This window comes from Eptatretus burgeri, chromosome 5 (genome assembly GCF_056783735.1).
Source record: "Eptatretus burgeri isolate ZD-2024b chromosome 5, Ebu_testis_v1, whole genome shotgun sequence".
NCBI classification, from domain to species: Eukaryota; Metazoa; Chordata; class Myxini; order Myxiniformes; family Myxinidae; genus Eptatretus; species Eptatretus burgeri.
Genome location: NC_140965.1, coordinates 77,878,603 through 77,903,966, shown reverse-complemented (window position 1 = coordinate 77,903,966; position 25,364 = coordinate 77,878,603). Strand labels below are relative to the sequence as shown.

Sequence of the window (25,364 nt, the reverse complement as noted above, 5' to 3'; positions counted from 1 at the left end):
TTTACTATGGGCTTCCGCTACACTGATTAAATAGACATGACGTTTTACAACTTTGAAATTTTTGTAAGTAGATTAATTAATAGCTTTCCAAGGGTACCACTTTACGCATGCATGCACACATGCACGCACACATTTAAGTCATGAATAGATGCTGCACTTAAATAAAGGCGAAGAAAAGTTTATTAACCAAGAAAATAAATAATCAGTGTAATAATGTACTTTGGTAAACTTAACTCATCCACATAGCCTCAGTAAAAAGACCACCTTTTCCCCATAAATCATTGAAAAATTCCTATCGTATAAATCATAAACAAGTTTCCATCATCAATATACAAGATTGGTACCAAATGATTAAGTGTCTGTGGCAGGTGGCAGGGTTATGCCCATCCCGTGTAGGATATTCGCCGCTGGTCCTGCCAACCCATCCTGTGAGCCGAGCGATGCCAGCAGATTTTGCACCAAATTCAAATCAATGTCAATCGGAGTCAATTGTTCATTTTCTCCATCCTCTTCCTTCTTCATCTCCATGTCCTCCTCATCTGAAGAGCTCGAGTTTTGCTGCATCTTGGTCTAAGCCACAAAAAAAAAATACCCATAGAATTTGATCAACACCTTGCATATCTTTCACAAGTAACAGACTATTGCATTTCACATGAAGATCTATGAACATTTCCAATTTCACACGAAACTCAAAACAGAATACAGCGCATTTTCACATTGGACCTGCACTATGACACGGTGGAAGTCAAGGTGCAGTGGAAACGACCACTCATTTGGAATTTAATGATTTTTGACTTGAACGAGGTTTTTGTTTTTTGTTAACATGTTTCACACAACTGACAAATGCAAATTTAATTGTGGAAAATAAATAAATAAATAAATAAATAATAATAATAATAATAATAATAATAATAACAAGCATATTGCATATTAAATAATCCTGCCAATTATCAAATGTGTTTTGCAAACAAGAACTGTACTTTTGCACTCTTACTCCTTGTTTGAGAAAAGCAAAGACAAATGCTCAATTTCTTCCAACCCCACCTCCATCCTGTCCATCAATTTCATCCGCTGGAAATTCCAAGCTTTTCTTGTCCCTCATAAACAACATGAAAGTTATGTCGAATTTTGTCGATATATTACCCTCAAACTGCAAACAATATTTTGTCACAGAACAACATATGCCATTTGCTGATCTAAAAAACATGAGTAATTAGCCAAGCGTTATCTTGTCTTGAGGATAACATAAACATGCACTGCACACTTGGCCGTACATATGTTACAAATTGTCAGAGCGAATCACAACCTTACCATATTGCACACACTAATAATTGAGTAAATAATGTTTGAAAAACCAGTCAATATCATCTACATAGTTATATGGCAGGAATGTCCAGATCCCTACCAACTTCACGAATCCATTACTTCCTCACCATTAGACTCCACAAACTTATCTCTTCCTCACTTTCCACATTCGTACTGGATCACCTACCTTTTTAACTTTTCGGGAGAAACTCTGACCCATAGTGGTTCCTTGTAGCTGTACATCCATCTCATACATGAGAGATCTCAAACTATGAGCAGTATCTACATCTTCACTCCTTGCTCCTGCTTCAGCATCATCTTCATCTTCATTGCTTTCTCCCGTTTCACAATATTCATCTTCCACTTCCAAATCATACTCATCCTGCTCCTCTTCAAGATCATCACTGTCTAGGTCCATCTCCTGTTTCCTGTCATTCCCTGCTGATAGCAACATATAAAGTATGAAAAGGACAAAAACATTTGCCTTGCTTTCATGGGAAGGGAAGAAAGTAACAGGAATAAATATATATATTTTTTAAACAACAAAAAAAAACCTTATCTTCACTGCAACTCAATAAATTGTTTTAACAAGTCAGTAAAACAGTTACTGTAGTCTACAAAGGTCTTACTCGTTTGATAAATGTCAATGAAACTTTCATAAGAGTATACTGTATTTACCATTGTGATAAACAAGGTGAGACTGGAGTTTTGAGCGTCAGCCCTTTCGCACCTTTTTTATTTTTTCCAACAAAGGGATAATCCTTAAATATGATTGTGGTCTGTGGTTTCCCATAGTTATAAACAGACGACTGTGAACTTTTAATTTATAAAATCCATTGTTTATCCTCTCCAACAAGCCTACAAAGAAATGACTAATCCATTGCTCCGAGTTTGGCTAGTGCCACCAGGTCGACTTACTTATACAAGTTGAATTACTATAAAGCAGAAAGACTCAAACATGTTTCAGTGTCAACGATCGTGAAAGCATTTTATGCACCGATGTTTACTCAGATTTGCTATTTCAGAAGCCATTGGGGAGAAATACTTTGTCAGGGCGTAGACCACAACACACCAAGAATCTTCTGCACAGCTGCTGTAAATAGGTCAGAATCCAGCTGGACTGGTGCACCTCCAGGTGACCTTATGGTGACAAGGGAAGTACCATTCTTTAATACGAATCAGCCACATACAAGACTGAACATGTATATCACCAATTCCAATGCAATTGCTCACAGTAAAGGACCTGTTGAAGTTTTTAGATCAAGTCGAGCTATTTTACACAGAAGAAGAGAATGTTACTGCAAACTAACATTTTCACAAAATAACTTTAACAAACAGAGAGTTCACAGAACACCTTACCCTGTGCAATCTTGAGAAAAAGGAGATGGGAAGGGTCTTTTAACTCTTGCTTTGTGTTTGAGCATGATCACAATTTTGTGCGAATCTCAATATTCCCCATTGCTAAGAGCACGAGCGGCAACTTCGATTGGTCAAGATGGCGTAATATTTTGTCCAAGTCCTGCTAAACTGAAGGTTTTTTTCTTGAAGTGACAAGAAGGTGATTTGTGTTCTACAGTGTTCAAAATACATAATTCAATTGAAGTAAAATAAAAAGTTTGAAAGGTTTTAGAAAAGAAAAAAAAAAAAAAACTTTTCAGAGGTTTAATGCCGTTGATGCAGCATCTTTTACAGAACATAATTTAACATGATAAATTAATTATTCATGCCTGTTTGTGTCTTTTATGACATCCTGAACAACAAAGTTTCCTGTTTGGCACGACTATTCAATTTTGTTTGACTGCCAAACAGGCAAAAAAAATATATATATATAAAAATTACCCCCGGTTGAGGGTGACGGTCATCTCTGAAGCTCTGTAGATGTGGATCTCTAATCGGCTTAGAATGGCTTTGATGACATCTTGCCTTTTGGTTAAACGTACAGACGAAAGCCCCGGGAGTAAAAAGGATAGAAAACCTCAGAAATCAAACTACATTTCGAAGTTATCCGGAGATTGATTTTGAAAATGGTTGATTTGGAACATTTATGATCAATGCGTCTTCAAAGGGATAGAAACCGGACCTCAGAAATCAAACCGCATTTCTGAGTCATAAATGGCGAAGGATATTTTGACAATGGATGATTTCACAAGTTTACAGCATTGGTGACCTTGACCTTCAATCAGGTCTAAAGTCATAATGTCGTGCATCACTCATCGACTCCTACCTTCATACCAAGTTTCATCAAGATCGGCAAAAAATTTTTGACCGTATCACATCGACGATTTTTCCAACTTTAAAGACACGTGACTCGATAACCAGTACGAATTTAAAAAAAACCAGCCCAAACAAATTTAGATATTGTTCCATATTATCAGAATCCGAAGAAATTTCGAAGATCGGATCACAAACGGAGGAGGAGATAGATTTTGAAAATGGACGATTTCGCAACTTTGGAGTGACCTTGACCTTGACCTTCAATCGTGTCAAAATTCATACCATCATGCATCACTCATCGACCCCTATCTACATACCTAGTTTCATCAAGATCGGGCGAATTTTTTTTTGACAGTATCACCGATCATTTTTCCAACTTTGAAGACACGTGCCTCGATAACCAGAAAGAATTTCAAAAAACCGGCCTGACCAAATTTAGATATTGTTCCATATTATCAGAATCCGAAGGAATTTTGAAGATCGGATCATAAACGGCAGAGGAGATAGATTTTGAAAAGGGACGATTTTGAAACTTTGGAGTGACCTTGACCTTGACCTTCAATCGGGTCAAAGGTCATACCGTCGTGCATCCCTCATCGACATCCACCCACATACCAAATATCAAGAAAATCAGAAGAAAAAAATGGGGACGTACGGACGTAAGGACATCGAGACTGGTTTTATTAGGTCATCTCTTACGAGATGACCTAAAAAAACCAAACAACAACAAAAAATATACCATCAGAGATGGGGAATCCCCCGCCATTGAATGAAAAAGGTCATACATATTCCAGATAATGAGGGAGGTGAATTGGAAACAAGACACCATTTGGTCATCATCTCGAAAAATTTCCCCAGGGGTGAGGAACGTAGTAACCAAAGATAATTGAAATCAGATAAGCGGTTTTCCATTTATTACAAAAAACATTTTTCAAGATGGCCACCCCAGTCGGCCATCTTGGATCCGGCCACGCCCAAAATCAACAGGGTTCTTCCTTTTCATATGGTACATGTGTGACTCAAATTTCAAATCGATATGGCGAAAAAACGTTTTTTTCAAGATGGCCACCCCAGTCGGCCATCTTGGATCCGGCCACGCCCAAAATCAATAGGGTTCTTCCTTTTCAGGTGGTACATGTGTGACCCAAATTTCAAATCGATATGGCGAAAAAACATTTTTCAAGATGGCTGCCCCAGTCGGCAATCTTGGATCCGGCCATGCCCAAAATCAATAGGGTTCTTCCTTTTCAGGTGGTACATGTGTGACCCAAATTTCAAATCGATATGGCGAACAGTTTATGAGTTATCGCACTCACAGCTATAAATGTTGATGCCCGGACAGACGGACCGACGGACAGCCGGACGACCTGGGTGACAACAATATCCCCCTTCCGCCACGCAGCGGGGGATAAAAACCGTACTACTCTGTATGCATTTGTGATCGGGATGACATTCCGTAAAATTTACCAAATTCAGAGTTAAAGTACTGCTAAACTGCAGATCAACTTTGTGTTCAAAACATAACATTCATTTCAAATCAAGTTGTTCCTCATTCCCAAGAACAGACATCAAAAAACTTCAATTGCTTCACCCACTTTTCACTCCACGGCCAGGGTAATAACTTGCATGAAATAATAACCTTCACTATAATTCACCCGCCGGCGTCTGTGTGTTTGTCACACTACTCCTCTTGTAGTTCTGGACCGATTACATTTCGACTTGCTACATAGGATCAGCATGACCTCAATGAATATCTTTGCTGGTGATTTTTTTTTTGAGGGGGGGGGAGGGGGTGAGTGGGAGGAGAGGGATGCAAATTCTCAAGGTAAATGTGTATCGTGTAGCACCACCTCCAGGTGGGGGAGGGTATTGCAAGTCTCCACCATCTACAGTACAGTAATCCTGTACCCATGTTTACCAGTGCAGTGAGGTGTTTTTAATTATAAGTAGTAGGTCTGCTTTTGCTTCATGCATGTAACCCGGGTTATTCTTTTTTGGCTGATACAGAGCTGTCACTTGTCTATACACCATCCAAATAAAGGTATGCGTCAGAAGAAGTTGTTGCATGCTTGGAACACGAGCGCCCGCAGGGTTGGTACTCTGCTAGAAATAACAATAATAATTAAAACTGGTAAACCAGTAATCCCGGGCTTCAAGGCGTGCCTCCATTTTAACAAATTTCAACACCATCACCCTGTCACATGATGTGGGTTTTCCGAGTTAGAAAGTTAGTTCAAGTCTGCAATGTGGCCCAGCTACGGGGTCCCTCATGTTATCTCAATGAAGGATTGAAAAGCCCATAGCAATACATGATAGAGAAAGAAACTTCACGTTGGACAAATCGAGGCTGGACAAATTTTCAAGTCCCCAAAAAAGTCCAATAACTCCACATTTGCATATTAATGTAAATGGCGAACTTGTAGAACGTTAAAATATCTTCCAGAATTTGTGGTCACTTTTTGTCTGTCTTCTTTGGTTTTCATTTTACGACATGTCAAAAATGGGTGATTTTAAATTTTGGGGGGCTCTGGGGCCTCACTGGGGTAAAATACAGAAATAGCGTAAACATATTTGGAGTCCCCTCTTCAAGGCCTATCAGAATCTTTCATTAAATTTTTTCAACTCTCATTTGCATATTTGGCATATTTAATGAGACGAATCGGCATCATTTTAATCATATAAATTATGCAACGATTTTGACGAAATTAACAACTTAACATTCCAATGGAACCTTGCAAATGTGTGCAAAAGTTTGAGGCTGTCGTATTACCCCTTCTGGAGAAGAAGATGTTTTTAGGTTTTGGAGAAAATCCAATATGGCCGCCAGACCACATGACCTACGTCATCAAAATTTTCAAAGTATAAACTTCAGGTGGAGAGTTATTCAATGGATAAGTTTCATTGAATTTCATCCAAGCGTTGTTTTCATTTTATGACATTTCAAAAATTGGTCATTTTCAACTTTGGGGGGCTCTGGGGGCTCACTGGGGTCAAATACAGACATAGTATAAATATATTGGGAGTCCCCTGTTTATGTGCTATCTAAATTTGTCATTACATTTTTTCAACTATCATTTGCATATTTTGCATATTTAATGAGGCAAATCGGCATCATTTAAAATCATATAAATTAAATAACGATTTCGACCAAATTAACAAATTAACAAATTAACATTAGCATGGAACTTAGCAAATGTGTGCAAAAGATTGAGGCTGTCAGATTATCCCTTCTGGAGAAGAAGATGTTTTTAGGTTTTGGATAAAATCCAATATGGCCACCATACCACATGACCTACGTCATCAAAATTTTTAAAGTATAAACTTCAGGTGGAGATTAATTTAATGGATAAGTTTCATTGAATTTACTCCAAGCGTTGTTTTCATTTTATGACATTTCAAAAATGGGTCATTTTCAACTTTGGGGGGCGCTGGGGGCTCACTGGGGTCAAATACAGACATAGTATAACTATATTGGGAGTCCCCTGTTTCGGTACTATCGAAATCTGTCATTAAATTTTTTCAACTCTCATTTGCATATTTAATGAGGCGAATCGGCATCATTTTAAATCATATTAATTATGTAACGATTTCGACCAAATTAACAAATTCACATTAGCATCGAACTTAGCAAATGTGTGCAAAAGATTGAGGCTGTCTGATTATCCCTTCTGGAGAAGAAGATGTTTTTAGGTTTTGGATAAAATCAAATATGGCCGCCATACCACGTGACCTACGTCATCAAATGTTTCATAGTATAAACTTCAGGTGGTGAGTAATAATCCTGTTAAGTTTCGTTGAATTTCATCCGACAGTTTTCCCTCCAGATCCGCCACAAAATCGGTCAGTAGAACATAAAAACCCGTTATAATAATAATAATAATAATAACTAGAACTGCCACTTTATAACTGCTGGCAGTGATGACCGGGTACCCAGTCCGTCCGCCTTTGATACAACATGGGACTTTCTGCAGATGACAGTCGCAAAGTTTGGCATTGAAAGGATAAGCGGTGCCAGAGAAAACATTATTTAATAGTGATACAAACACAGGCCTGCTTCGAGACGGCACGGAACAGATGAGTTACGAACCGGGCAGCACAAAGCATTCAACTTCGTTATTACTGGCTTCCAGATTCAAATAATTAAATAATTCTGGCTCCCAAACCGCGTGACCGATCAGGTTGAAATTTTAAACTTTTATTTCGCATGTCACCTGAATTATAAATCTGAAGTTTCGCATATATAGAGGCAGCGGTTCCAGAGTAAACATTAATTAATATTTATCCTTCAATCCAAGATGGCGGCCAAACCATGTGACTTGTGATGTCATAATTTGCACCACGTGTGCAAACACGATGGTGGATGATAACTGCAAATTTTCGCTTCTCCAGGTTAAGCAGTTCCAGAGAAAACATTATTTAATATTTTTCTTAAAACCAACATGGCTGCCAAACCCTGGGCCCGATCGCGTTGAAATTTCAAACCCTCATTCCGCATGAGCGTTCCACCATAAACTTGATGTTTCACATTTATTGATGCAGTAGTTCCAGAGTAAACATTAATTAATATTTTTCCTTCAATCCAATATGGCTGCCAAACGTTGCATCGTACCTCAAAAGGGGGTGGGAACTTTTTATTCGTCATGGAGAGGCGGTCATAGTGGTGGAGTTTCGCCTGGATCTGTTCAGCCGTTTCAGAGAAAAAGACGTTTGAAGATATTGTTTTTCAATCCAAGATGGCTGACGAACCATGTGACCTATGACATCAGAAATGTATATTCTGCTTCCAACTGGGTATTGGAACACGTACGTGAAGTTTCGTGTTAATCGGTAAAGGTGCGTTTTTCAATCCAAGATGGCCGCCAAACCATGTGACGTGTGACATCATAATTTTTACCAAGCGTGCATACTGCCTGCTAGATGATAATTACAAATTTTCGATTCGTTTGGTTAAGCGGTTCCAGAGAAAACATTATTTAATATTTTTCTGAAATCCAAGATGGCGGCCAAACCATGTGACTTATCAATTCGAAATTAACAAACTTATATCGCCTTCCTGTCCCGAATATAGTTCTGAAATCCCTTCATTGGGCCAACGCTTCTGGAGAAGAAGATGTTTGAAGGTTTTCGGGTTTTTTCAAGATGGCCGCCAAACCATGTGACCGATCAAAAACAAATTAACAAACTTGAGAAAGGACCTCATGGGGAATATATCTGTGAAGTTTCGTCTTCATCTGTCTTGCCCTTCTGGAGAAGAAGATTTTTAAAATTTATTCATTTTCAATCCAAGATGGCTGCCGAACCTTGTGACCGAGGATATCATGAATTTAAATTCTGCTTTCCATCGTCGACCCGAACAAGTGTGTGAAGTTTTGTGTAAATCGGATAAAGTCTATTTTTCTATCCAAGATGGCCGCCAAACCATGTGACTTCTGAGGTAAAAATTTTTACCATGTATGCAGACTTGAGCGAGGAAGGCACTTGCAAATTTTCGCTTTGATGGCTTATGAAATACCAGAGAAAACTTTATTTAATATTTTTCTTAAATCCAACATGGCGGCCAAACCATGTGACCTATCACTTTGAAATTAACAAACTTGCATCGCATACATGTCACGAATATAGTTCTGAAATCTCGCCTTCATTGGACCAGCGCTTCTGGAGAAGAAGATGTTTGAAGGTTTTAGGGTTTTTTCAAGATGGCCGCCAAACCATGTGACGTATCAACAACAAATTAACAAACTTGAAAGAGGACCTCAGGGGGAATGTGCGTGTAAAGTTTCGCCTTAATCTGCATAGCCGTTCTGGAGAAGAAGATTTAAAAAAAAAAAAACACTAAAAAACAAGATGGCGGCCGAATTACGTCATCGATGACGTCAAAAAAAACATTTTCGTCAGTGATTTTTGGCGTAGATGATGCTCAGAATTTTTCAGATTTTTCCCATATGGCGTTCTACTTGACGAATTTTCACCGGTATATCGCTTCACCTATGACGTCACGAAAAATCACACGTGTTCCCCATAGGGAGCTTAGTAAAATGTATCAAACGAAAATTTTTTCCATTGCACGGTTTCCGAGATACAGATGTCCAAAGTTTATCGCTTTTTTCAAGATGGCGACCGTACCACGTGACCAATGACGTCATAATTATAACGTGATTGTGCTATCAAAAAAGATACATACTATGGTGAAAATTTCCTGTCGATCGGACTTAGTGTTCCAGAGAAAATGATTTTTAAAGCGAAAAAGGGTGCAAAATGCCGGCGGAAGAATAATAATAATAATGCGTAATAATAAACAGAAGAAAAACAATAGGGTACCCTGTACTCACAGGGTACCCTAATAACTAGAACTGCCACTTTATAACTGCTGGCAGTGATGACCGGGTACCCAGTCCGTCCGCCTTTTGATACAACATGGGACTTTCTGCAGATGACAGTCCCAAAGTTTCACTTTGATCGGGAAAGTGGTTCCAGAGAAAACATTATTTAAGAGTGATACAAATACAGGCCTGCTTCGAGACGGCGCGGAACAGACGAGTTACGAACCGGGCAGCACAAAGCATTCAATTTCGTTATTACTGGCTTCCAGATTCAAATAAATAAATAATTCTGGCTCCCAAACTGTGTGACCGATCAGGTTGAAATTTTAAACTTTTGTTTAGCATATCACCTGAATTATAAATGTGAAGTTTCGCATATATAGAGGCAGCGGTTCCAGAGTAAACATTAATTAATATTTATCCTTCAATCCAAGATGGCGGCCAAACCATGTGACTTGTGATGTCATAATTTGCACCACGTGTGCAAACACGATGGTGGATGATAACTGCAAATTTTCGCTTCTCCAGGTTAAGCAGTTCCAGAGAAAACATTATTTAATATTTTTCTTAAAACCAACATGGCTGCCAAACCCTGGGCCCGATCCCGTTGAAATTTCAAACGCTCATTCCGCATGAGCGTTCCACCATAAACTTGATGTTTCACATTTATTGATGCAGTATTTCCAGAGTAAACATTAATTAATATTTTTCCTTCAATCCAATATGGCTGCCAAACGTTGCGTCGTACCTCAAAAGGGGGTGAGAACTTTTTATTCTTCATGGAGAGGCGGTCATAGTGGTGGAGTTTCACCTGGATCTGTTCAGTCGTTTCAGAGAAAAAGACGTTTTAAGATATTATTTTTCAATCCAAGATGGCTGACGAACCATGTGACCTATGACATCACAAATTTAAATTCTGCTTCTAACTTGGTATTGGAACACGTATGTGAAGTTTTGTGTTAATCGGTAAAGGTGCGTTTTTCTATCCAAGATGGCCGCCAAACCATGTGACGTGTGACGTCATAATTTTTACCTTGCGTGCATAGACGATGATAGATGATAATTGCAAATTTTCGATTCGTTAGGTTAAGCGGTTCCAGAGAAAACATTATTTAATATTTTTCTTAAATCCAACATGGCGGCCAAACCATGTGACCTATCACTTTGAAATTAACAAACTTGCATCACATACATGTCACGAATATAGTTCTGAAATCTCGCCTTCATTGGACCAGCGCTTCTGGAGAAGAAGATGTTTGAAGGTTTTAAGGTTTTTTCAAGATGGCCACCAAACCATGTGACGTATCAACAACAAATTAACAAACTTGAAAGAGGACCTCAGGGGGAATGTGCCTGTAAAGTTTCGCCTCAATCTGCACAGCCGTTCTGGAGAAGAAGATTTTTTTTAAAAAACACAAAAAAACAAGATGGCGGCCGAATTACGTCACTGATGACGTCAAAATATTTTTTTTCTACGATGAATTTTTGTGTAGATGATGCTCAAGAAATTTCAAATTTTTGCCATGTGGCGTTCTACTTGACGAATTTTTACTGGGATACCTCTTCACTGATGACGTCACGAAAAATCACACGTATACCCGAGAGGGAGCTTGTTCAAATGTATCAAGCGAAATTTTTTACACTAGAAGGTTTCCGAGATACAGAGGTCCAAAGTTGATCTGTTTTTTCAAGATGGCGCCCGTATCACGTGACCTATGACGTCATAATTATCAATTATGTATGCTATCAAAAAAGATACATATTTGGTGAAAATTTTGTGTCGATTGGTCTTACCATTTCTGAGAAAATGGCATTTAAAGCGAAAAAATTTGGAAATTTTGCAAATTTACGGCGGAAGAATAATAATAATAACTAGAACTGCCACTTTATAACTGCTGGCAGTGATGATCGGGTACCCAGTCCGTCCGCCTTTGACACAACTGACACAACGTGAGACTTAAATCATAGTCGCAAAGTTTCGCATTTATCGGATAAGCGGTGCCAGAGAAAACATTAGTTAATGGTGATACAAACACAGGCCTGCTTCGAGACGGCGCGGAACAGACGAGTTACGAACCGGGCAGCATAAAGCGTTCAATTTCCTTATTACTGGCGACCAGATTCAAATAATTAAATAATTCTGGCTGCCAAACCACGTGGCCGATCAGGTTGAAATTTTAAACTTTTGTTTCACATGTAGCCTAAATTATAAATATGAAGTTTCGCATATATAGAAGTAGTGGTTCCAGAGTAAACATGAATTAATATTTATCCTTCAATCTAAGATGGCGGCCAAACCATGTGACTTGTGACCTCATAATTTTTACCATGTATGCAGATATCAGGAAGGATGACAGACGCAAATTTTCGCTTCGATAGGTTAAGCAGTTCCAGAGAAAACATTATTTAATATTTTTCTTAAATTCAACATGGCTGCCAAACCATGTGACCTATCAATTAGAAATTAACAAACTTGTATTCGCTACTCATGTGCAATTGGGGTGTGAAGTTTCCCCTTGATCAGATTAGGTGTTCTGGAGAAGAAGATGTTTGAAGGTTTTAAGGTAAATTCAAGATGGCCGCCAAACCATGTGACCAATCAAGAACAAATTAACAAACTTGAGAAAGGACCTCATGGGGAATATATGTGTGAAGTTTCGGCTTAATCTGTCTTGCCTTTCTGGAGAAGAAGATTTTTAAAATTTATTCATTTTCAATCCAAGATGGCTGACGAACCATGTGACCTATGACATCAGAAATTTACATTCTGCTTCCAACTGGGTATTGGAACACGTTTGTAAAGTTTCGTGTTAATCGGTAAAGGTGCGTTTTTCTATCCAAGATGGCCGCCAAACCGTGTGACGTGTGATGTCATAATTTTTACCATGCGTGCATACACGATGGTAGATGATAATTACAAATTTTCGATTCGTTTGGTTCAGCGGTTCCAGAGAAAACATTATTTAATATTTTTCTTAAATCCAAGATGGCGGCCAAACCGTCTAACGTATCAATTCGAAATTAACAAACTTATATCGCCTACGTGTCCCGAATATAGTTCTGAAATCTCCCCTTCATCCGACCAGCGCTTCTGGAGAAGAAGATGTTTGAAGGTTTTAGGGTTTTCAAGATGGCCGCCGAACCATGTGACCGATCAAGAACAAATTAACAAACTTGAGAAAGGACCTCATGGGGAATGTATGTGTGAAGTTTCGTCTTCATCTGTCTTGCCCTTCTGGAGAAGAAGATTTTTAAAATTTATTCATTTTCAATCCAAGATGGCTGCCGAACCTTGTGACCTATGATATCATAAATTTAAATTCTGCTTTCCATCGTCGACCCGAACAAGTGTGTGAAGTTTCGTGTAAATCGGATAAAGTCGATTTTTCTATCCAAGATGGCCGCCAAACCATGTGACTTCTGAGGTAAAATTTTTTACCATGTATGCAGACTTGAGGGAGGAAGGCACTTGCAAATTTTCGCTTTGATGGCTTATGAAATACCAGAGAAAACATTATTTAATATTTTTCTTAAATCCAACATGGCGGCCAAACCATGTGACCTATCACTTTGAAATTAACAAACTTGCATCGCATACATGTCACGAATATAGTTCTGAAATCTCGCCTTCATTGGACCAGCGCTTCTGGAGAAGAAGATGTTTGAAGGTTTTAAGGTTTTTTCAAGATGGCCGCCAAACCATGTGACGTATGAACAACAAATTAACAAACTTGAAAGAGGACCTCAGGGGGAATGTGCCTGTAAAGTTTCGCCTCAATCTGCACAGCCGTTCTGGAGAAGAAGATTTTTTTAAAAAACACAAAAAACAAGATGGCGGCCGAATTACGTCACTGATGACGTCAAAATATTTTTTCTACGATGAATTTTTGTGTAGATGATGCTCAAGAAATTTCAAATTTTTGCCATGTGGCGTTCTACTTGACGAATTTTTACTGGGATACCTCTTCACTGATGACGTCACGAAAAATCACACGTATACCCGAGAGGGAGCTTGTTCAAATGTATCAAGCGAAATTTTTTTACACTAGAAGGTTTCCGAGATACAGAGGTCCAAAGTTGATCTGTTTTTTCAAGATGGCGCCCGTATCACGTGACCTATGACGTCATAATTATCAATTATGTATGCTATCAAAAAAGATACATATCTGGTGAAAATTTTGTGTCGATTGGTCTTACCATTTCTGAGAAAATGGCATTTAAAGCGAAAAAAACTGGAAATTTTGCAAATTTACGGCGGAAGAAAAATAATAATAAAAATAATAATAATAATAATAAACAGAAGAAAAACAATAGGTTATCCAGTCCATTTGACTGGATACCCTAACTAGAACTGCCACTTTATAACTGCTGGCAGTGATGACCGGGTACCCAGAAGTGCCTTTGACACAACTGATAAAACATGAGACTTAAATCATCGTCGCAAAGTTTTGCATTGATAGGATAAGCGGTGCCAGAGAAAACATTATTTAATGGTGATACAAACACAGGCCTGCTTCGAGACGGCGCGGAACAGACGAGTTACGAACCTGGCAGCACAAAACGTTCAATTTCGTTATTACTGGCGACCAGATTCAAATAATTAAATAATTCTGGCTGCCAAACCACACGGCCGATCAGGTTGAAATTTTAAACTTTTGTTTCACATGTAGCCTAAATTATAAATATGAAGTTTTGCATATATAGAAGCAGTGGTTCCAGAGTAAACATTAATTAATATTTATCCTTCAATCTAAGATGGCGGCCAAACTATGTGACTTGTGACCTGATAATTTTTACCATGTATGCAGATATGATGGAGGATGACAGACGCAAATTTTCGCTTCGATAGGTTAAGCAGTTCCAGAGAAAACATTATTTAATATTTTTCTTAAATTCAACATGGCTGCCAAACCATGTGACCTATCAATTAGAAATTAACAAACTTGTATTCACTACTCATGTGCAATAGGGGTGTGAAGTTTCCCCTTGATCAGATCAGGTGTTCTGGAGAAGAAGATGTTTGAAGGTTTTAAGGTAAATTCAAGATGGCCGCCAAACCATGTGACCAATCAAGAACAAATTAACAAACTTGAGAAAGGACCTCATGCGGAATATATCTGTGAAGTTTCGGCTTAATCTGTCTTGCCCATCTGGAGAAGAAGATTTTTTAAATTTATTCATTTTCAATCCAAGATGGCTGACGAACCATGTGACCTATGGCATCACAAATTTAGATTCTGCTTCCAACTAGGTATTGGAACACGTTTGTGAAGTTTCGTGTTAATCGGTAAAGGTGCGTTTTTCTATCCAAGATGGCCGCCAAACCATGTGACGTGTGACGTCATAATTTTTACCATGCGTGCATACTGCCTGCTAGATGATAATTACAAAGTTTCGATTCGTTTGGTTAAGCGGTTCCAGAGAAAACATTATTTAATATTTTTCTTAAATCCAAGATGGCGGCCAAACCATGTGACTTATCAATTCGAAATTAACAAACTTATATCGCCTTCCTGTCCCGAATATAGTTCTGAAATCTCCCCTTCATTGGGCCAACGCTTCTGGAGAAGAAGATGTTTGAAGGTTTTCGGGTTTTCAAGATGGCCGCCAAACCATGTGACCGATCAAGAACAAATTAACAAACTTGAGAAAGGACCTCATGGGGAATATATGTGTGAAGTTTCGTCTTCATCTGTCTTGCCCTTCTGGAGAAGAAGATTTTTAAAATTTATTCATTTTCAATCCAAGATGGCTGCCGAACCTTGTGACCTATGATATCATAAATTTAAATTCTGCTTTCCCTCGTCGACCCGAACAACTGTGTGAAGTTTCGTGTAAATCGGATAAGGTCTATTTTTCTATCCAAGATGGCCGCCAAACCATGTGACTTCTGAGGTAAAAATTTTTTACCATGTATGCAGACTTGAGGGAGGAAGGCACTTGCAAATTTTCGCTTCGATGGCTTGTGAAATTCCAGAGAAAACATTATTTAATATTTTTCTTAAATCCAACATGGCGGCCAAACCATGTGACCTATCACTTCGAAATTAACAAACTTGCATCGCATACATGTCCCGAATATAGTTCTGAAATCGCGCCTTCATTGGCCCAGCGCTTCTGGAGAAGAAGATGTTTGAAGGTTTTAGGGTTTTTTCAAGATGGCCGCCAAACCATGTGACGTATCAACAACAAATTAACAAACTTGAAAGAGGACCTCAGGGGGAATGTGTGTGTAAAGTTTCGCCTTAATCTGCCTAGCCCTTCTGGAGAAGAAGATTTTAAAAAAACACTAAAAAACAAGATGGCGGCCGAATTACGTCATCGATGACGTCAAAAAAACATTTTTGACGATGAATTTTGATGTAGATGACGCTCAGAATTTTTCAGATTTTTCCTATATGGCGTTCTACTTGACGAATTTTCACCGGTATATCGCTTCACCTATGACGTCACGAAAAATCACACGTGTTCCCCATAGGGAGCTTAGTAAAATGTATCAAACGAAAAATTTTTCCATTGCACGGTTTCCGAGATACAGATGTCCAAAGTTTAGCGCTTTTTTCAAGATGGCGACCGTACCACGTGACCAATGACGTCATAATTATAACGTGATTGTGCTATCAAAAAAGATACATACTATGGTGAAAATTTCCTGTCGATCGGACTTAGTGTTCCAGAGAAAATGATTTTTAAAGCGAAAAAGGGTGCAAAATGCCGGCGGAAAAATAATAATAATAATAATAATGCGTAATAATAATAATAATAAACAGAAGGAAAACAATAGGGTACCCTGTACTCACAGGGTACCCTAACTAGAACTGCCACTTTATAACTGCTGGCAGTGATGACCGGGTACCCAGTCCGTCCGCCTTTGATACAACATGGGACTTTCTGCAGATGACAGTCGCAAAGTTTGGCATTGAAAGGATAAGCGGTGCCAGAGAAAACATTATTTAATAGTGATACAAACACAGGCCTGCTTCGAGACGGCACGGAACAGATGAGTTACGAACCGGGCAGCACAAAGCATTCAATTTCGTTATTACTGGCTTCCAGATTCAAATAATTAAATAATTCTGGCTCCCAAACCGCGTGACCGATCAGGTTGAAATTTTAAACTTTTATTTCGCATGTCACCTGAATTATAAATCTGAAGTTTCGCATATATAGAGGCAGCGGTTCCAGAGTAAACATTAATTAATATTTATCCTTCAATCCAAGATGGCGGCCAAACCATGTGACTTGTGATGTCATAATTTGCACCACGTGTGCAAACACGATGGTGGATGATAACTGCAAATTTTCGCTTCTCCAGGTTAAGCAGTTCCAGAGAAAACATTATTTAATATTTTTCTTAAAACCAACATGGCTGCCAAACCCTGGGCCCGATCGCGTTGAAATTTCAAACCCTCATTCCGCATGAGCGTTCCACCATAAACTTGATGTTTCACATTTATTGATGCAGTAGTTCCAGAGTAAACATTAATTAATATTTTTCCTTCAATCCAATATGGCTGCCAAACGTTGCGTCGTACCTCAAAAGGGGGGGGAACTTTTTATTCGTCATGGAGAGGCGGTCATAGTGGTGGAGTTTCGCCTGGATCTGTTCAGCCGTTTCAGAGAAAAAGACGTTTGAAGATATTGTTTTTCAATCCAAGATGGCTGACGAACCATGTGACCTATGACATCAGAAATGTATATTCTGCTTCCAACTGGGTATTGGAACACGTACGTGAAGTTTCGTGTTAATCGGTAAAGGTGCGTTTTTCAATCCAAGATGGCCGCCAAACCATGTGACGTGTGACATCATAATTTTTACCAAGCGTGCATACTGCCTGCTAGATGATAATTACAAATTTTCGATTCGTTTGGTTAAGCGGTTCCAGAGAAAACATTATTTAATATTTTTCTGAAATCCAAGATGGCGGCCAAACCATGTGACTTATCAATTCGAAATTAACAAACTTATATCGCCTTCCTGTCCCGAATATAGTTCTGAAATCTCCCCTTCATTGGGCCAACGCTTCTGGAGAAGAAGATGTTTGAAGGTTTTCGGGTTTTTCAAGATGGCCGCCAAACCATGTGACCGATCAAAAACAAATTAACAAACTTGAGAAAGGACCTCATGGGGAATATATCTGTGAAGTTTCGTCTTCATCTGTCTTGCCCTTCTGGAGAAGAAGATTTTTAAAATTTATTCATTTTCAATCCAAGATGGCTGCCGAACCTTGTGACCGAGGATATCATGAATTTAAATTCTGCTTTCCATCGTCGACCCGAACAAGTGTGTGAAGTTTTGTGTAAATCGGATAAAGTCTATTTTTCTATCCAAGATGGCCGCCAAACCATGTGACTTCTGAGGTAAAAATTTTTACCATGTATGCAGACTTGAGCGAGGAAGGCACTTGCAAATTTTCGCTTCGATGGCTTATGAAATACCAGAGAAAACTTTATTTAATATTTTTCTTAAATCCAACATGGCGGCCAAACCATGTGACCTATCACTTTGAAATTAACAAACTTGCATCGCATACATGTCACGAATATAGTTCTGAAATCTCGCCTTCATTGGACCAGCGCTTCTGGAGAAGAAGATGTTTGAAGGTTTTAGGGTTTTTCAAGATGGCCGCCAAACCATGTGACGTATCAACAACAAATTAACAAACTTGAAAGAGGACCTCAGGGGGAATGTGCGTGTAAAGTTTCGCCTTAATCTGCATAGCCGTTCTGGAGAAGAAGATTAAAAAAAAAACACTAAAAAACAAGATGGCGGCCGAATTACGTCATCGATGACGTCAAAAAAAACATTTTCGTCAGTGATTTTTGGCGTAGATGATGCTCAGAATTTTTCAGATTTTTCCCATATGGCGTTCTACTTGACGAATTTTCACCGGTATATCGCTTCACCTATGACGTCACGAAAAATCACACGTGTTCCCCATAGGGAGCTTAGTAAAATGTATCAAACGAAAATTTTTTCCATTGCACGGTTTCCAAGATACAGATGTCCAAAGTTTATCGCTTTTTTCAAGATGGCGACCGTACCACGTGACCAATGACGTCATAATTATAACGTGATTGTGCTATCAAAAAAGATACATACTATGGTGAAAATTTCCTGTCGATCGGACTTAGTGTTCCAGAGAAAATGATTTTTAAAGCGAAAAAGGGTGCAAAATGCCGGCGGAAGAATAATAATAATAATGCGTAATAATAAACAGAAGAAAAACAATAGGGTACCCTGTACTCACAGGGTACCCTAACTAGAACTGCCACTTTATAACTGCTGGCAGTGATGACCGGGTACCCAGACGTGTCGGCCTTTGATACAACATGGGACTTTCTGCAGATGACAGTCGCAAAGTTTTGCATTGAAAGGATAAGCGGTGCCAGAGAAAACATTATTTAATAGTGATACAAACACAGGCCTGCTTCGAGACGGCACGGAACAGATGAGTTACGAACCGGGCAGCACAAAGCATTCAATTTCGTTATTACTGGCTTCCAGATTCAAATAATTAAATAATTCTGGCTCCCAAACCGCGTGACCGATCAGGTTGAAATTTTAAACTTTTATTTCGCATGTCACCTGAATTATAAATCTGAAGTTTCGCATATATAGAGGCAGCGGTTCCAGAGTAAACATTAATTAATATTTATCCTTCAATCCAAGATGGCGGCCAAACCATGTGACTTGTGATGTCATAATTTGCACCACGTGTGCAAACACGATGGTGGATGATAACTGCAAATTTTCGCTTCTCCAGGTTAAGCAGTTCCAGAGAAAACATTATTTAATATTTTTCTTAAAACCAACATGGCTGCCAAACCCTGGGCCTGATCGCGTTGAAATTTCAAACCCTCATTCCGCATGAGCGTTCCACCATAAACTTGATGTTTCACATTTATTGATGCAGTAGTTCCAGAGTAAACATTAATTAATATTTTTCCTTCAATCCAATATGGCTGCCAAACGTTGCATCGTACCTCAAAAGGGGGTGGGAACTTTTTATTCGTCATGGAGAGGCGGTCATAGTGGTGGAGTTTCGCCTGGATCTGTTCAGCCGTTTCAGAGAAAAAGACGTTTGAAGATATTGTTTTTCAATCCAAGATGGCTGACGAACCATGTGACCTATGACATCAGAAATGTATATTCTGCTTCCAACTGGGTATTGGAACACGTACGTGAAGTTTCGTGTTAATCGGTAAAGGTGCGTTTTTCAATCCAAGATGGCCGCCAAACCATGTGACGTGTGACATCATAATTTTTACCAAGCGTGCATACTGCCTGCTAGATGATAATTACAAATTTTCGATTCGTTTGGTTAAGCGGTTCCAGAGAAAACATTATTTAATATTTTTCTGAAATCCAAGATGGCGGCCAAACCATGTGACTTATCAATTCGAAATTAACAAACTTATATCGCCTTCCTGTCCCGAATATAGTTCTGAAATCTCCCCTTCATTGGGCCAACGCTTCTGGAGAAGAAGATGTTTGAAGGTTTTCGGGTTTTTCAAGATGGCCGCCAAACCATGTGACCGATCAAAAACAAATTAACAAACTTGAGAAAGGACCTCATGGGGAATATATCTGTGAAGTTTCGTCTTCATCTGTCTTGCCCTTCTGGAGAAGAAGATTTTTAAAATTTATTCATTTTCAATCCAAGATGGCTGCCGAACCTTGTGACCGAGGATATCATGAATTTAAATTCTGCTTTCCATCGTCGACCCGAACAAGTGTGTGAAGTTTTGTGTAAATCGGATAAAGTCTATTTTTCTATCCAAGATGGCCGCCAAACCATGTGACTTCTGAGGTAAAATTTTTTACCATGTATGCAGACTTGAGCGAGGAAGGCACTTGCAAATTTTCGCTTCGATGGCTTATGAAATACCAGAGAAAACTTTATTTAATATTTTTCTTAAATCCAACATGGCGGCCAAACCATGTGACCTATCACTTTGAAATTAACAAACTTGCATCGCATACATGTCACGAATATAGTTCTGAAATCTCGCCTTCATTGGACCAGCGCTTCTGGAGAAGAAGATGTTTGAAGGTTTTAGGGTTTTTTCAAGATGGCCGCCAAACCATGTGACGTATCAACAACAAATTAACAAACTTGAAAGAGGACCTCAGGGGAATGTGCGTGTAAAGTTTCGCCTTAATCTGCATAGCCGTTCTGGAGAAGAAGATTTTAAAAAAAACACTAAAAAACAAGATGGCGGCCGAATTACGTCATCGATGACGTCAAAAAAAACATTTTCGTCAGTGATTTTTGGCGTAGATGATGCTCAGAATTTTTCAGATTTTTCCCATATGGCGTTCTACTTGACGAATTTTCACCGGTATATCGCTTCACCTATGACGTCACGAAAAATCACACGTGTTCCCCATAGGGAGCTTAGTAAAATGTATCAAACGAAAATTTTTTCCATTGCACGGTTTCCGAGATACAGATGTCCAAAGTTTATCGCTTTTTCAAGATGGCGACCGTACCACGTGACCAATGACGTCATAATTATAACGTGATTGTGCTATCAAAAAGATACATACTATGGTGAAAATTTCCTGTCGATCGGACTTAGTGTTCCAGAGAAAATGATTTTTAAAGCGAAAAAGGGTGCAAAATGCCGGCGGAAGAATAATAATAATAATGCGTAATAATAAACAGAAGAAAAACAATAGGGTACCCTGTACTCACAGGGTACCCTAACTAGAACTGCCACTTTATAACTGCTGGCAGTGATGACCGGGTACCCAGTCCGTCCGCCTTTGATACAACATGGGACTTTCTGCAGATGACAGTCGCAAAGTTTGGCATTGAAAGGATAAGCGGTGCCAGAGAAAACATTATTTAATAGTGATACAAACACAGGCCTGCTTCGAGACGGCACGGAACAGATGAGTTACGAACCGGGCAGCACAAAGCATTCAATTTCGTTATTACTGGCTTCCAGATTCAAATAATTAAATAATTCTGGCTCCCAAACCGCGTGACCGATCAGGTTGAAATTTTAAACTTTTATTTCGCATGTCACCTGAATTATAAATCTGAAGTTTCGCATATATAGAGGCAGCGGTTCCAGAGTAAACATTAATTAATATTTATCCTTCAATCCAAGATGGCGGCCAAACCATGTGACTTGTGATGTCATAATTTGCACCACGTGTGCAAACACGATGGTGGATGATAACTGCAAATTTTCGCTTCTCCAGGTTAAGCAGTTCCAGAGAAAACATTATTTAATATTTTTCTTAAAACCAACATGGCTGCCAAACCCTGGGCCCGATCGCGTTGAAATTTCAAACCCTCATTCCGCATGAGCGTTCCACCATAAACTTGATGTTTCACATTTATTGATGCAGTAGTTCCAGAGTAAACATTAATTAATATTTTTCCTTCAATCCAATATGGCTGCCAAACGTTGCATCGTACCTCAAAAGGGGGTGGGAACTTTTTATTCGTCATGGAGAGGCGGTCATAGTGGTGGAGTTTCGCCTGGATCTGTTCAGCCGTTTCAGAGAAAAAGACGTTTGAAGATATTGTTTTTCAATCCAAGATGGCTGACGAACCATGTGACCTATGACATCAGAAATGTATATTCTGCTTCCAACTGGGTATTGGAACACGTACGTGAAGTTTCGTGTTAATCGGTAAAGGTGCGTTTTTCAATCCAAGATGGCCGCCAAACCATGTGACGTGTGACATCATAATTTTTACCAAGCGTGCATACTGCCTGCTAGATGATAATTACAAATTTTCGATTCGTTTGGTTAAGCGGTTCCAGAGAAAACATTATTTAATATTTTTCTGAAATCCAAGATGGCGGCCAAACCATGTGACTTATCAATTCGAAATTAACAAACTTATATCGCCTTCCTGTCCCGAATATAGTTCTGAAATCTCCCCTTCATTGGGCCAACGCTTCTGGAGAAGAAGATGTTTGAAGGTTTTCGGGTTTTTTCAAGATGGCCGCCAAACCATGTGACCGATCAAAAATAAATTAACAAACTTGAGAAAGGACCTCATGGGGAATATATCTGTGAAGTTTCGTCTTCATCTGTCTTGCCCTTCTGGAGAAGAAGATTTTTAAAATTTATTCATTTTCAATCCAAGATGGCTGCCGAACCTTGTGACCGAGGATATCATGAATTTAAATTCTGCTTTCCATCGTCGACCCGAACAAGTGTGTGAAGTTTTGTGTAAATCGGATAAAGTCTATTTTTCTATCCAAGATGGCCGCCAAACCATGTGACTTCTGAGGTAAAAATTTTTACCATGTATGCAGACTTGAGCGAGGAAGGCACTTGCAAATTTTCGCTTCGATGGCTTATGAAATACCAGAGAAAACTTTATTTAATATTTTTCTTAAATCCAACATGGCGGCCAAACCATGTGACCTATCACTTTGAAATTAACAAACTTGCATCGCATACATGTCACGAATATAGTTCTGAAATCTCGCCTTCATTGGACCAGCGCTTCTGGAGAAGAAGATGTTTGAAGGTTTTAGGGTTTTTCAAGATGGCCGCCAAACCATGTGACGTATCAACAACAAATTAACAAACTTGAAAGAGGACCTCAGGGGGAATGTGCGTGTAAAGTTTCGCCTTAATCTGCATAGCCGTTCTGGAGAAGAAGATTTAAAAAAAACACTAAAAAACAAGATGGCGGCCGAATTACGTCATCGATGACGTCAAAAAAACATTTTCGTCAGTGATTTTTGGCGTAGATGATGCTCAGAATTTTTCAGATTTTTCCCATATGGCGTTCTACTTGACGAATTTTCACCGGTATATCGCTTCACCTATGACGTCACGAAAAATCACACGTGTTCCCCATAGGGAGCTTAGTAAAATGTATCAAACGAAAATTTTTTCCATTGCACGGTTTCCGAGATACAGATGTCCAAAGTTTATCGCTTTTTTCAAGATGGCGACCGTACCACGTGACCAATGACGTCATAATTATAACGTGATTGTGCTATCAAAAAAGATACATACTATGGTGAAAATTTCCTGTCGATCGGACTTAGTGTTCCAGAGAAAATGATTTTTAAAGCGAAAAAGGGTGCAAAATGCCGGCGGAAGAATAATAATAATAATGCGTAATAATAAACAGAAGAAAAACAATAGGGTACCCTGTACTCACAGGGTACCCTAACTAGAACTGCCACTTTATAACTGCTGGCAGTGATGACCGGGTACCCAGTCCGTCCGCCTTTTGATACAACATGGGACTTTCTGCAGATGACAGTCACAAAGTTTCGCTTTGATCGGGAAAGTGGTTCCAGAGAAAACATTATTTAAGAGTGATACAAATACAGGCCTGCTTCGATACGGCGCGGAACAGACGAGTTATGAACCGGGCAGCACAAAGCATTCAATTTCGTTATTACTGGCTTCCAGATTCAAATAAATAAATAATTCTGGCTCCCAAACCGTGTGACCGATCAGGTTGAAATTTTAAACTTTTGTTTAGCATATCACCTGAATTATAAATGTGAAGCTTCGCATATATAGAGGCAGCGGTTCCAGAGTAAACATTAATTAATATTTATCCTTCAATCCAAGATGGCGGCTAAACCATGTGACTTGTGATGTCATAATTTGCACCACGTGTGCAAATGCGATGGTGGATGATAACTGCAAATTTTCGCTTCTCCAGGTTAAGCAGTTCCAGAGAAAACATTATTTAATATTTTTCTTAAAACCAACATGGCTGCCAAACCCTGGGCCCGATCCCGTTGAAATTTCAAACGCTCATTCCGCATGAGCGTTCCACCATAAACGTGATGTTTCACATTTATTGATGCAGTATTTCCAGAGTAAACATTAATTAATATTTTTCCTTCAATCCAATATGCCTGCCAAACGTTGCGTCGTACCTCAAAAGGGGGTGAGAACTTTTTATTCGTCATGGAGAGACGGTCATAGTGGTGGAGTTTCACCTGAATCTGTTCAGTCGTTTCAGAGAAAAAGATGTTTTAAGATATTATTTTTCAATCCAAGATGGCTGACGAACCATGTGACCTATGACATCACAAATTTATATTCTGTTTCCAACTTGGTATTGGAACACGTATGTGAAGTTTCGTGTTAATCGGTAAAGGTGCGTTTTTCTATCCAAGATGGCCGCCAAACCATGTGACGTGTGACGTCATAATTTTTACCTTGCGTGCATAGACGATGATAGATGATGATTGCAAATTTTCGATTCGTTAGGTTAAGCGGTTCCAGAGAAAACATTATTTAATATTTTTCTTAAATCCAACATGGCGGCCAAACCGTGTGACTAATCAATTCGAAATTAACAAACTTATATCGCCTACCTGTCCCGAATATAGTTCTGAAATCTCCCCTTCCTCAGACCAGCGCTTCTGGAGAAGAAGATGTTTGAAGGTTTTAGGGTTTTTTCAAGATGGCCGCCAAACCATGTGACCGATCAAGAAGAAATTAACAAACTTGAGAAAGGACCTCATGGGGAATATATGTGTGAAGTTTCGTCTTCATCTGTCTTGCCC

The 25,364-nt window shown here is 39.0% G+C and overlaps 1 protein-coding gene across 3 annotated transcripts in view; it reads right to left on the bottom strand.

The window, feature by feature from the left end:
* Positions 1–162: 162 nt before the first annotated feature.
* Positions 163–25,364, bottom strand: part of ECD (ecdysoneless cell cycle regulator) — a 464,207-nt gene continuing 439,005 nt past the window's right edge. For 2 of the 3 annotated variants that reach the window (XM_085882528.1, XM_085882526.1), the window contains exons 11-13: positions 2,378–2,445; positions 1,493–1,746; positions 163–570 (exon numbers count right to left, since the gene is read on the bottom strand). In XM_085882528.1, the coding sequence (XP_085738654.1) occupies positions 352–570; positions 1,493–1,746; positions 2,378–2,445 (541 nt within the window). In that variant the 3' untranslated portion in view covers positions 163–351. The remainder of the gene's footprint in view (positions 571–1,492; positions 1,747–2,377; positions 2,446–25,364) is intronic. The other variant, XM_085882527.1, reaches the window with a different exon arrangement.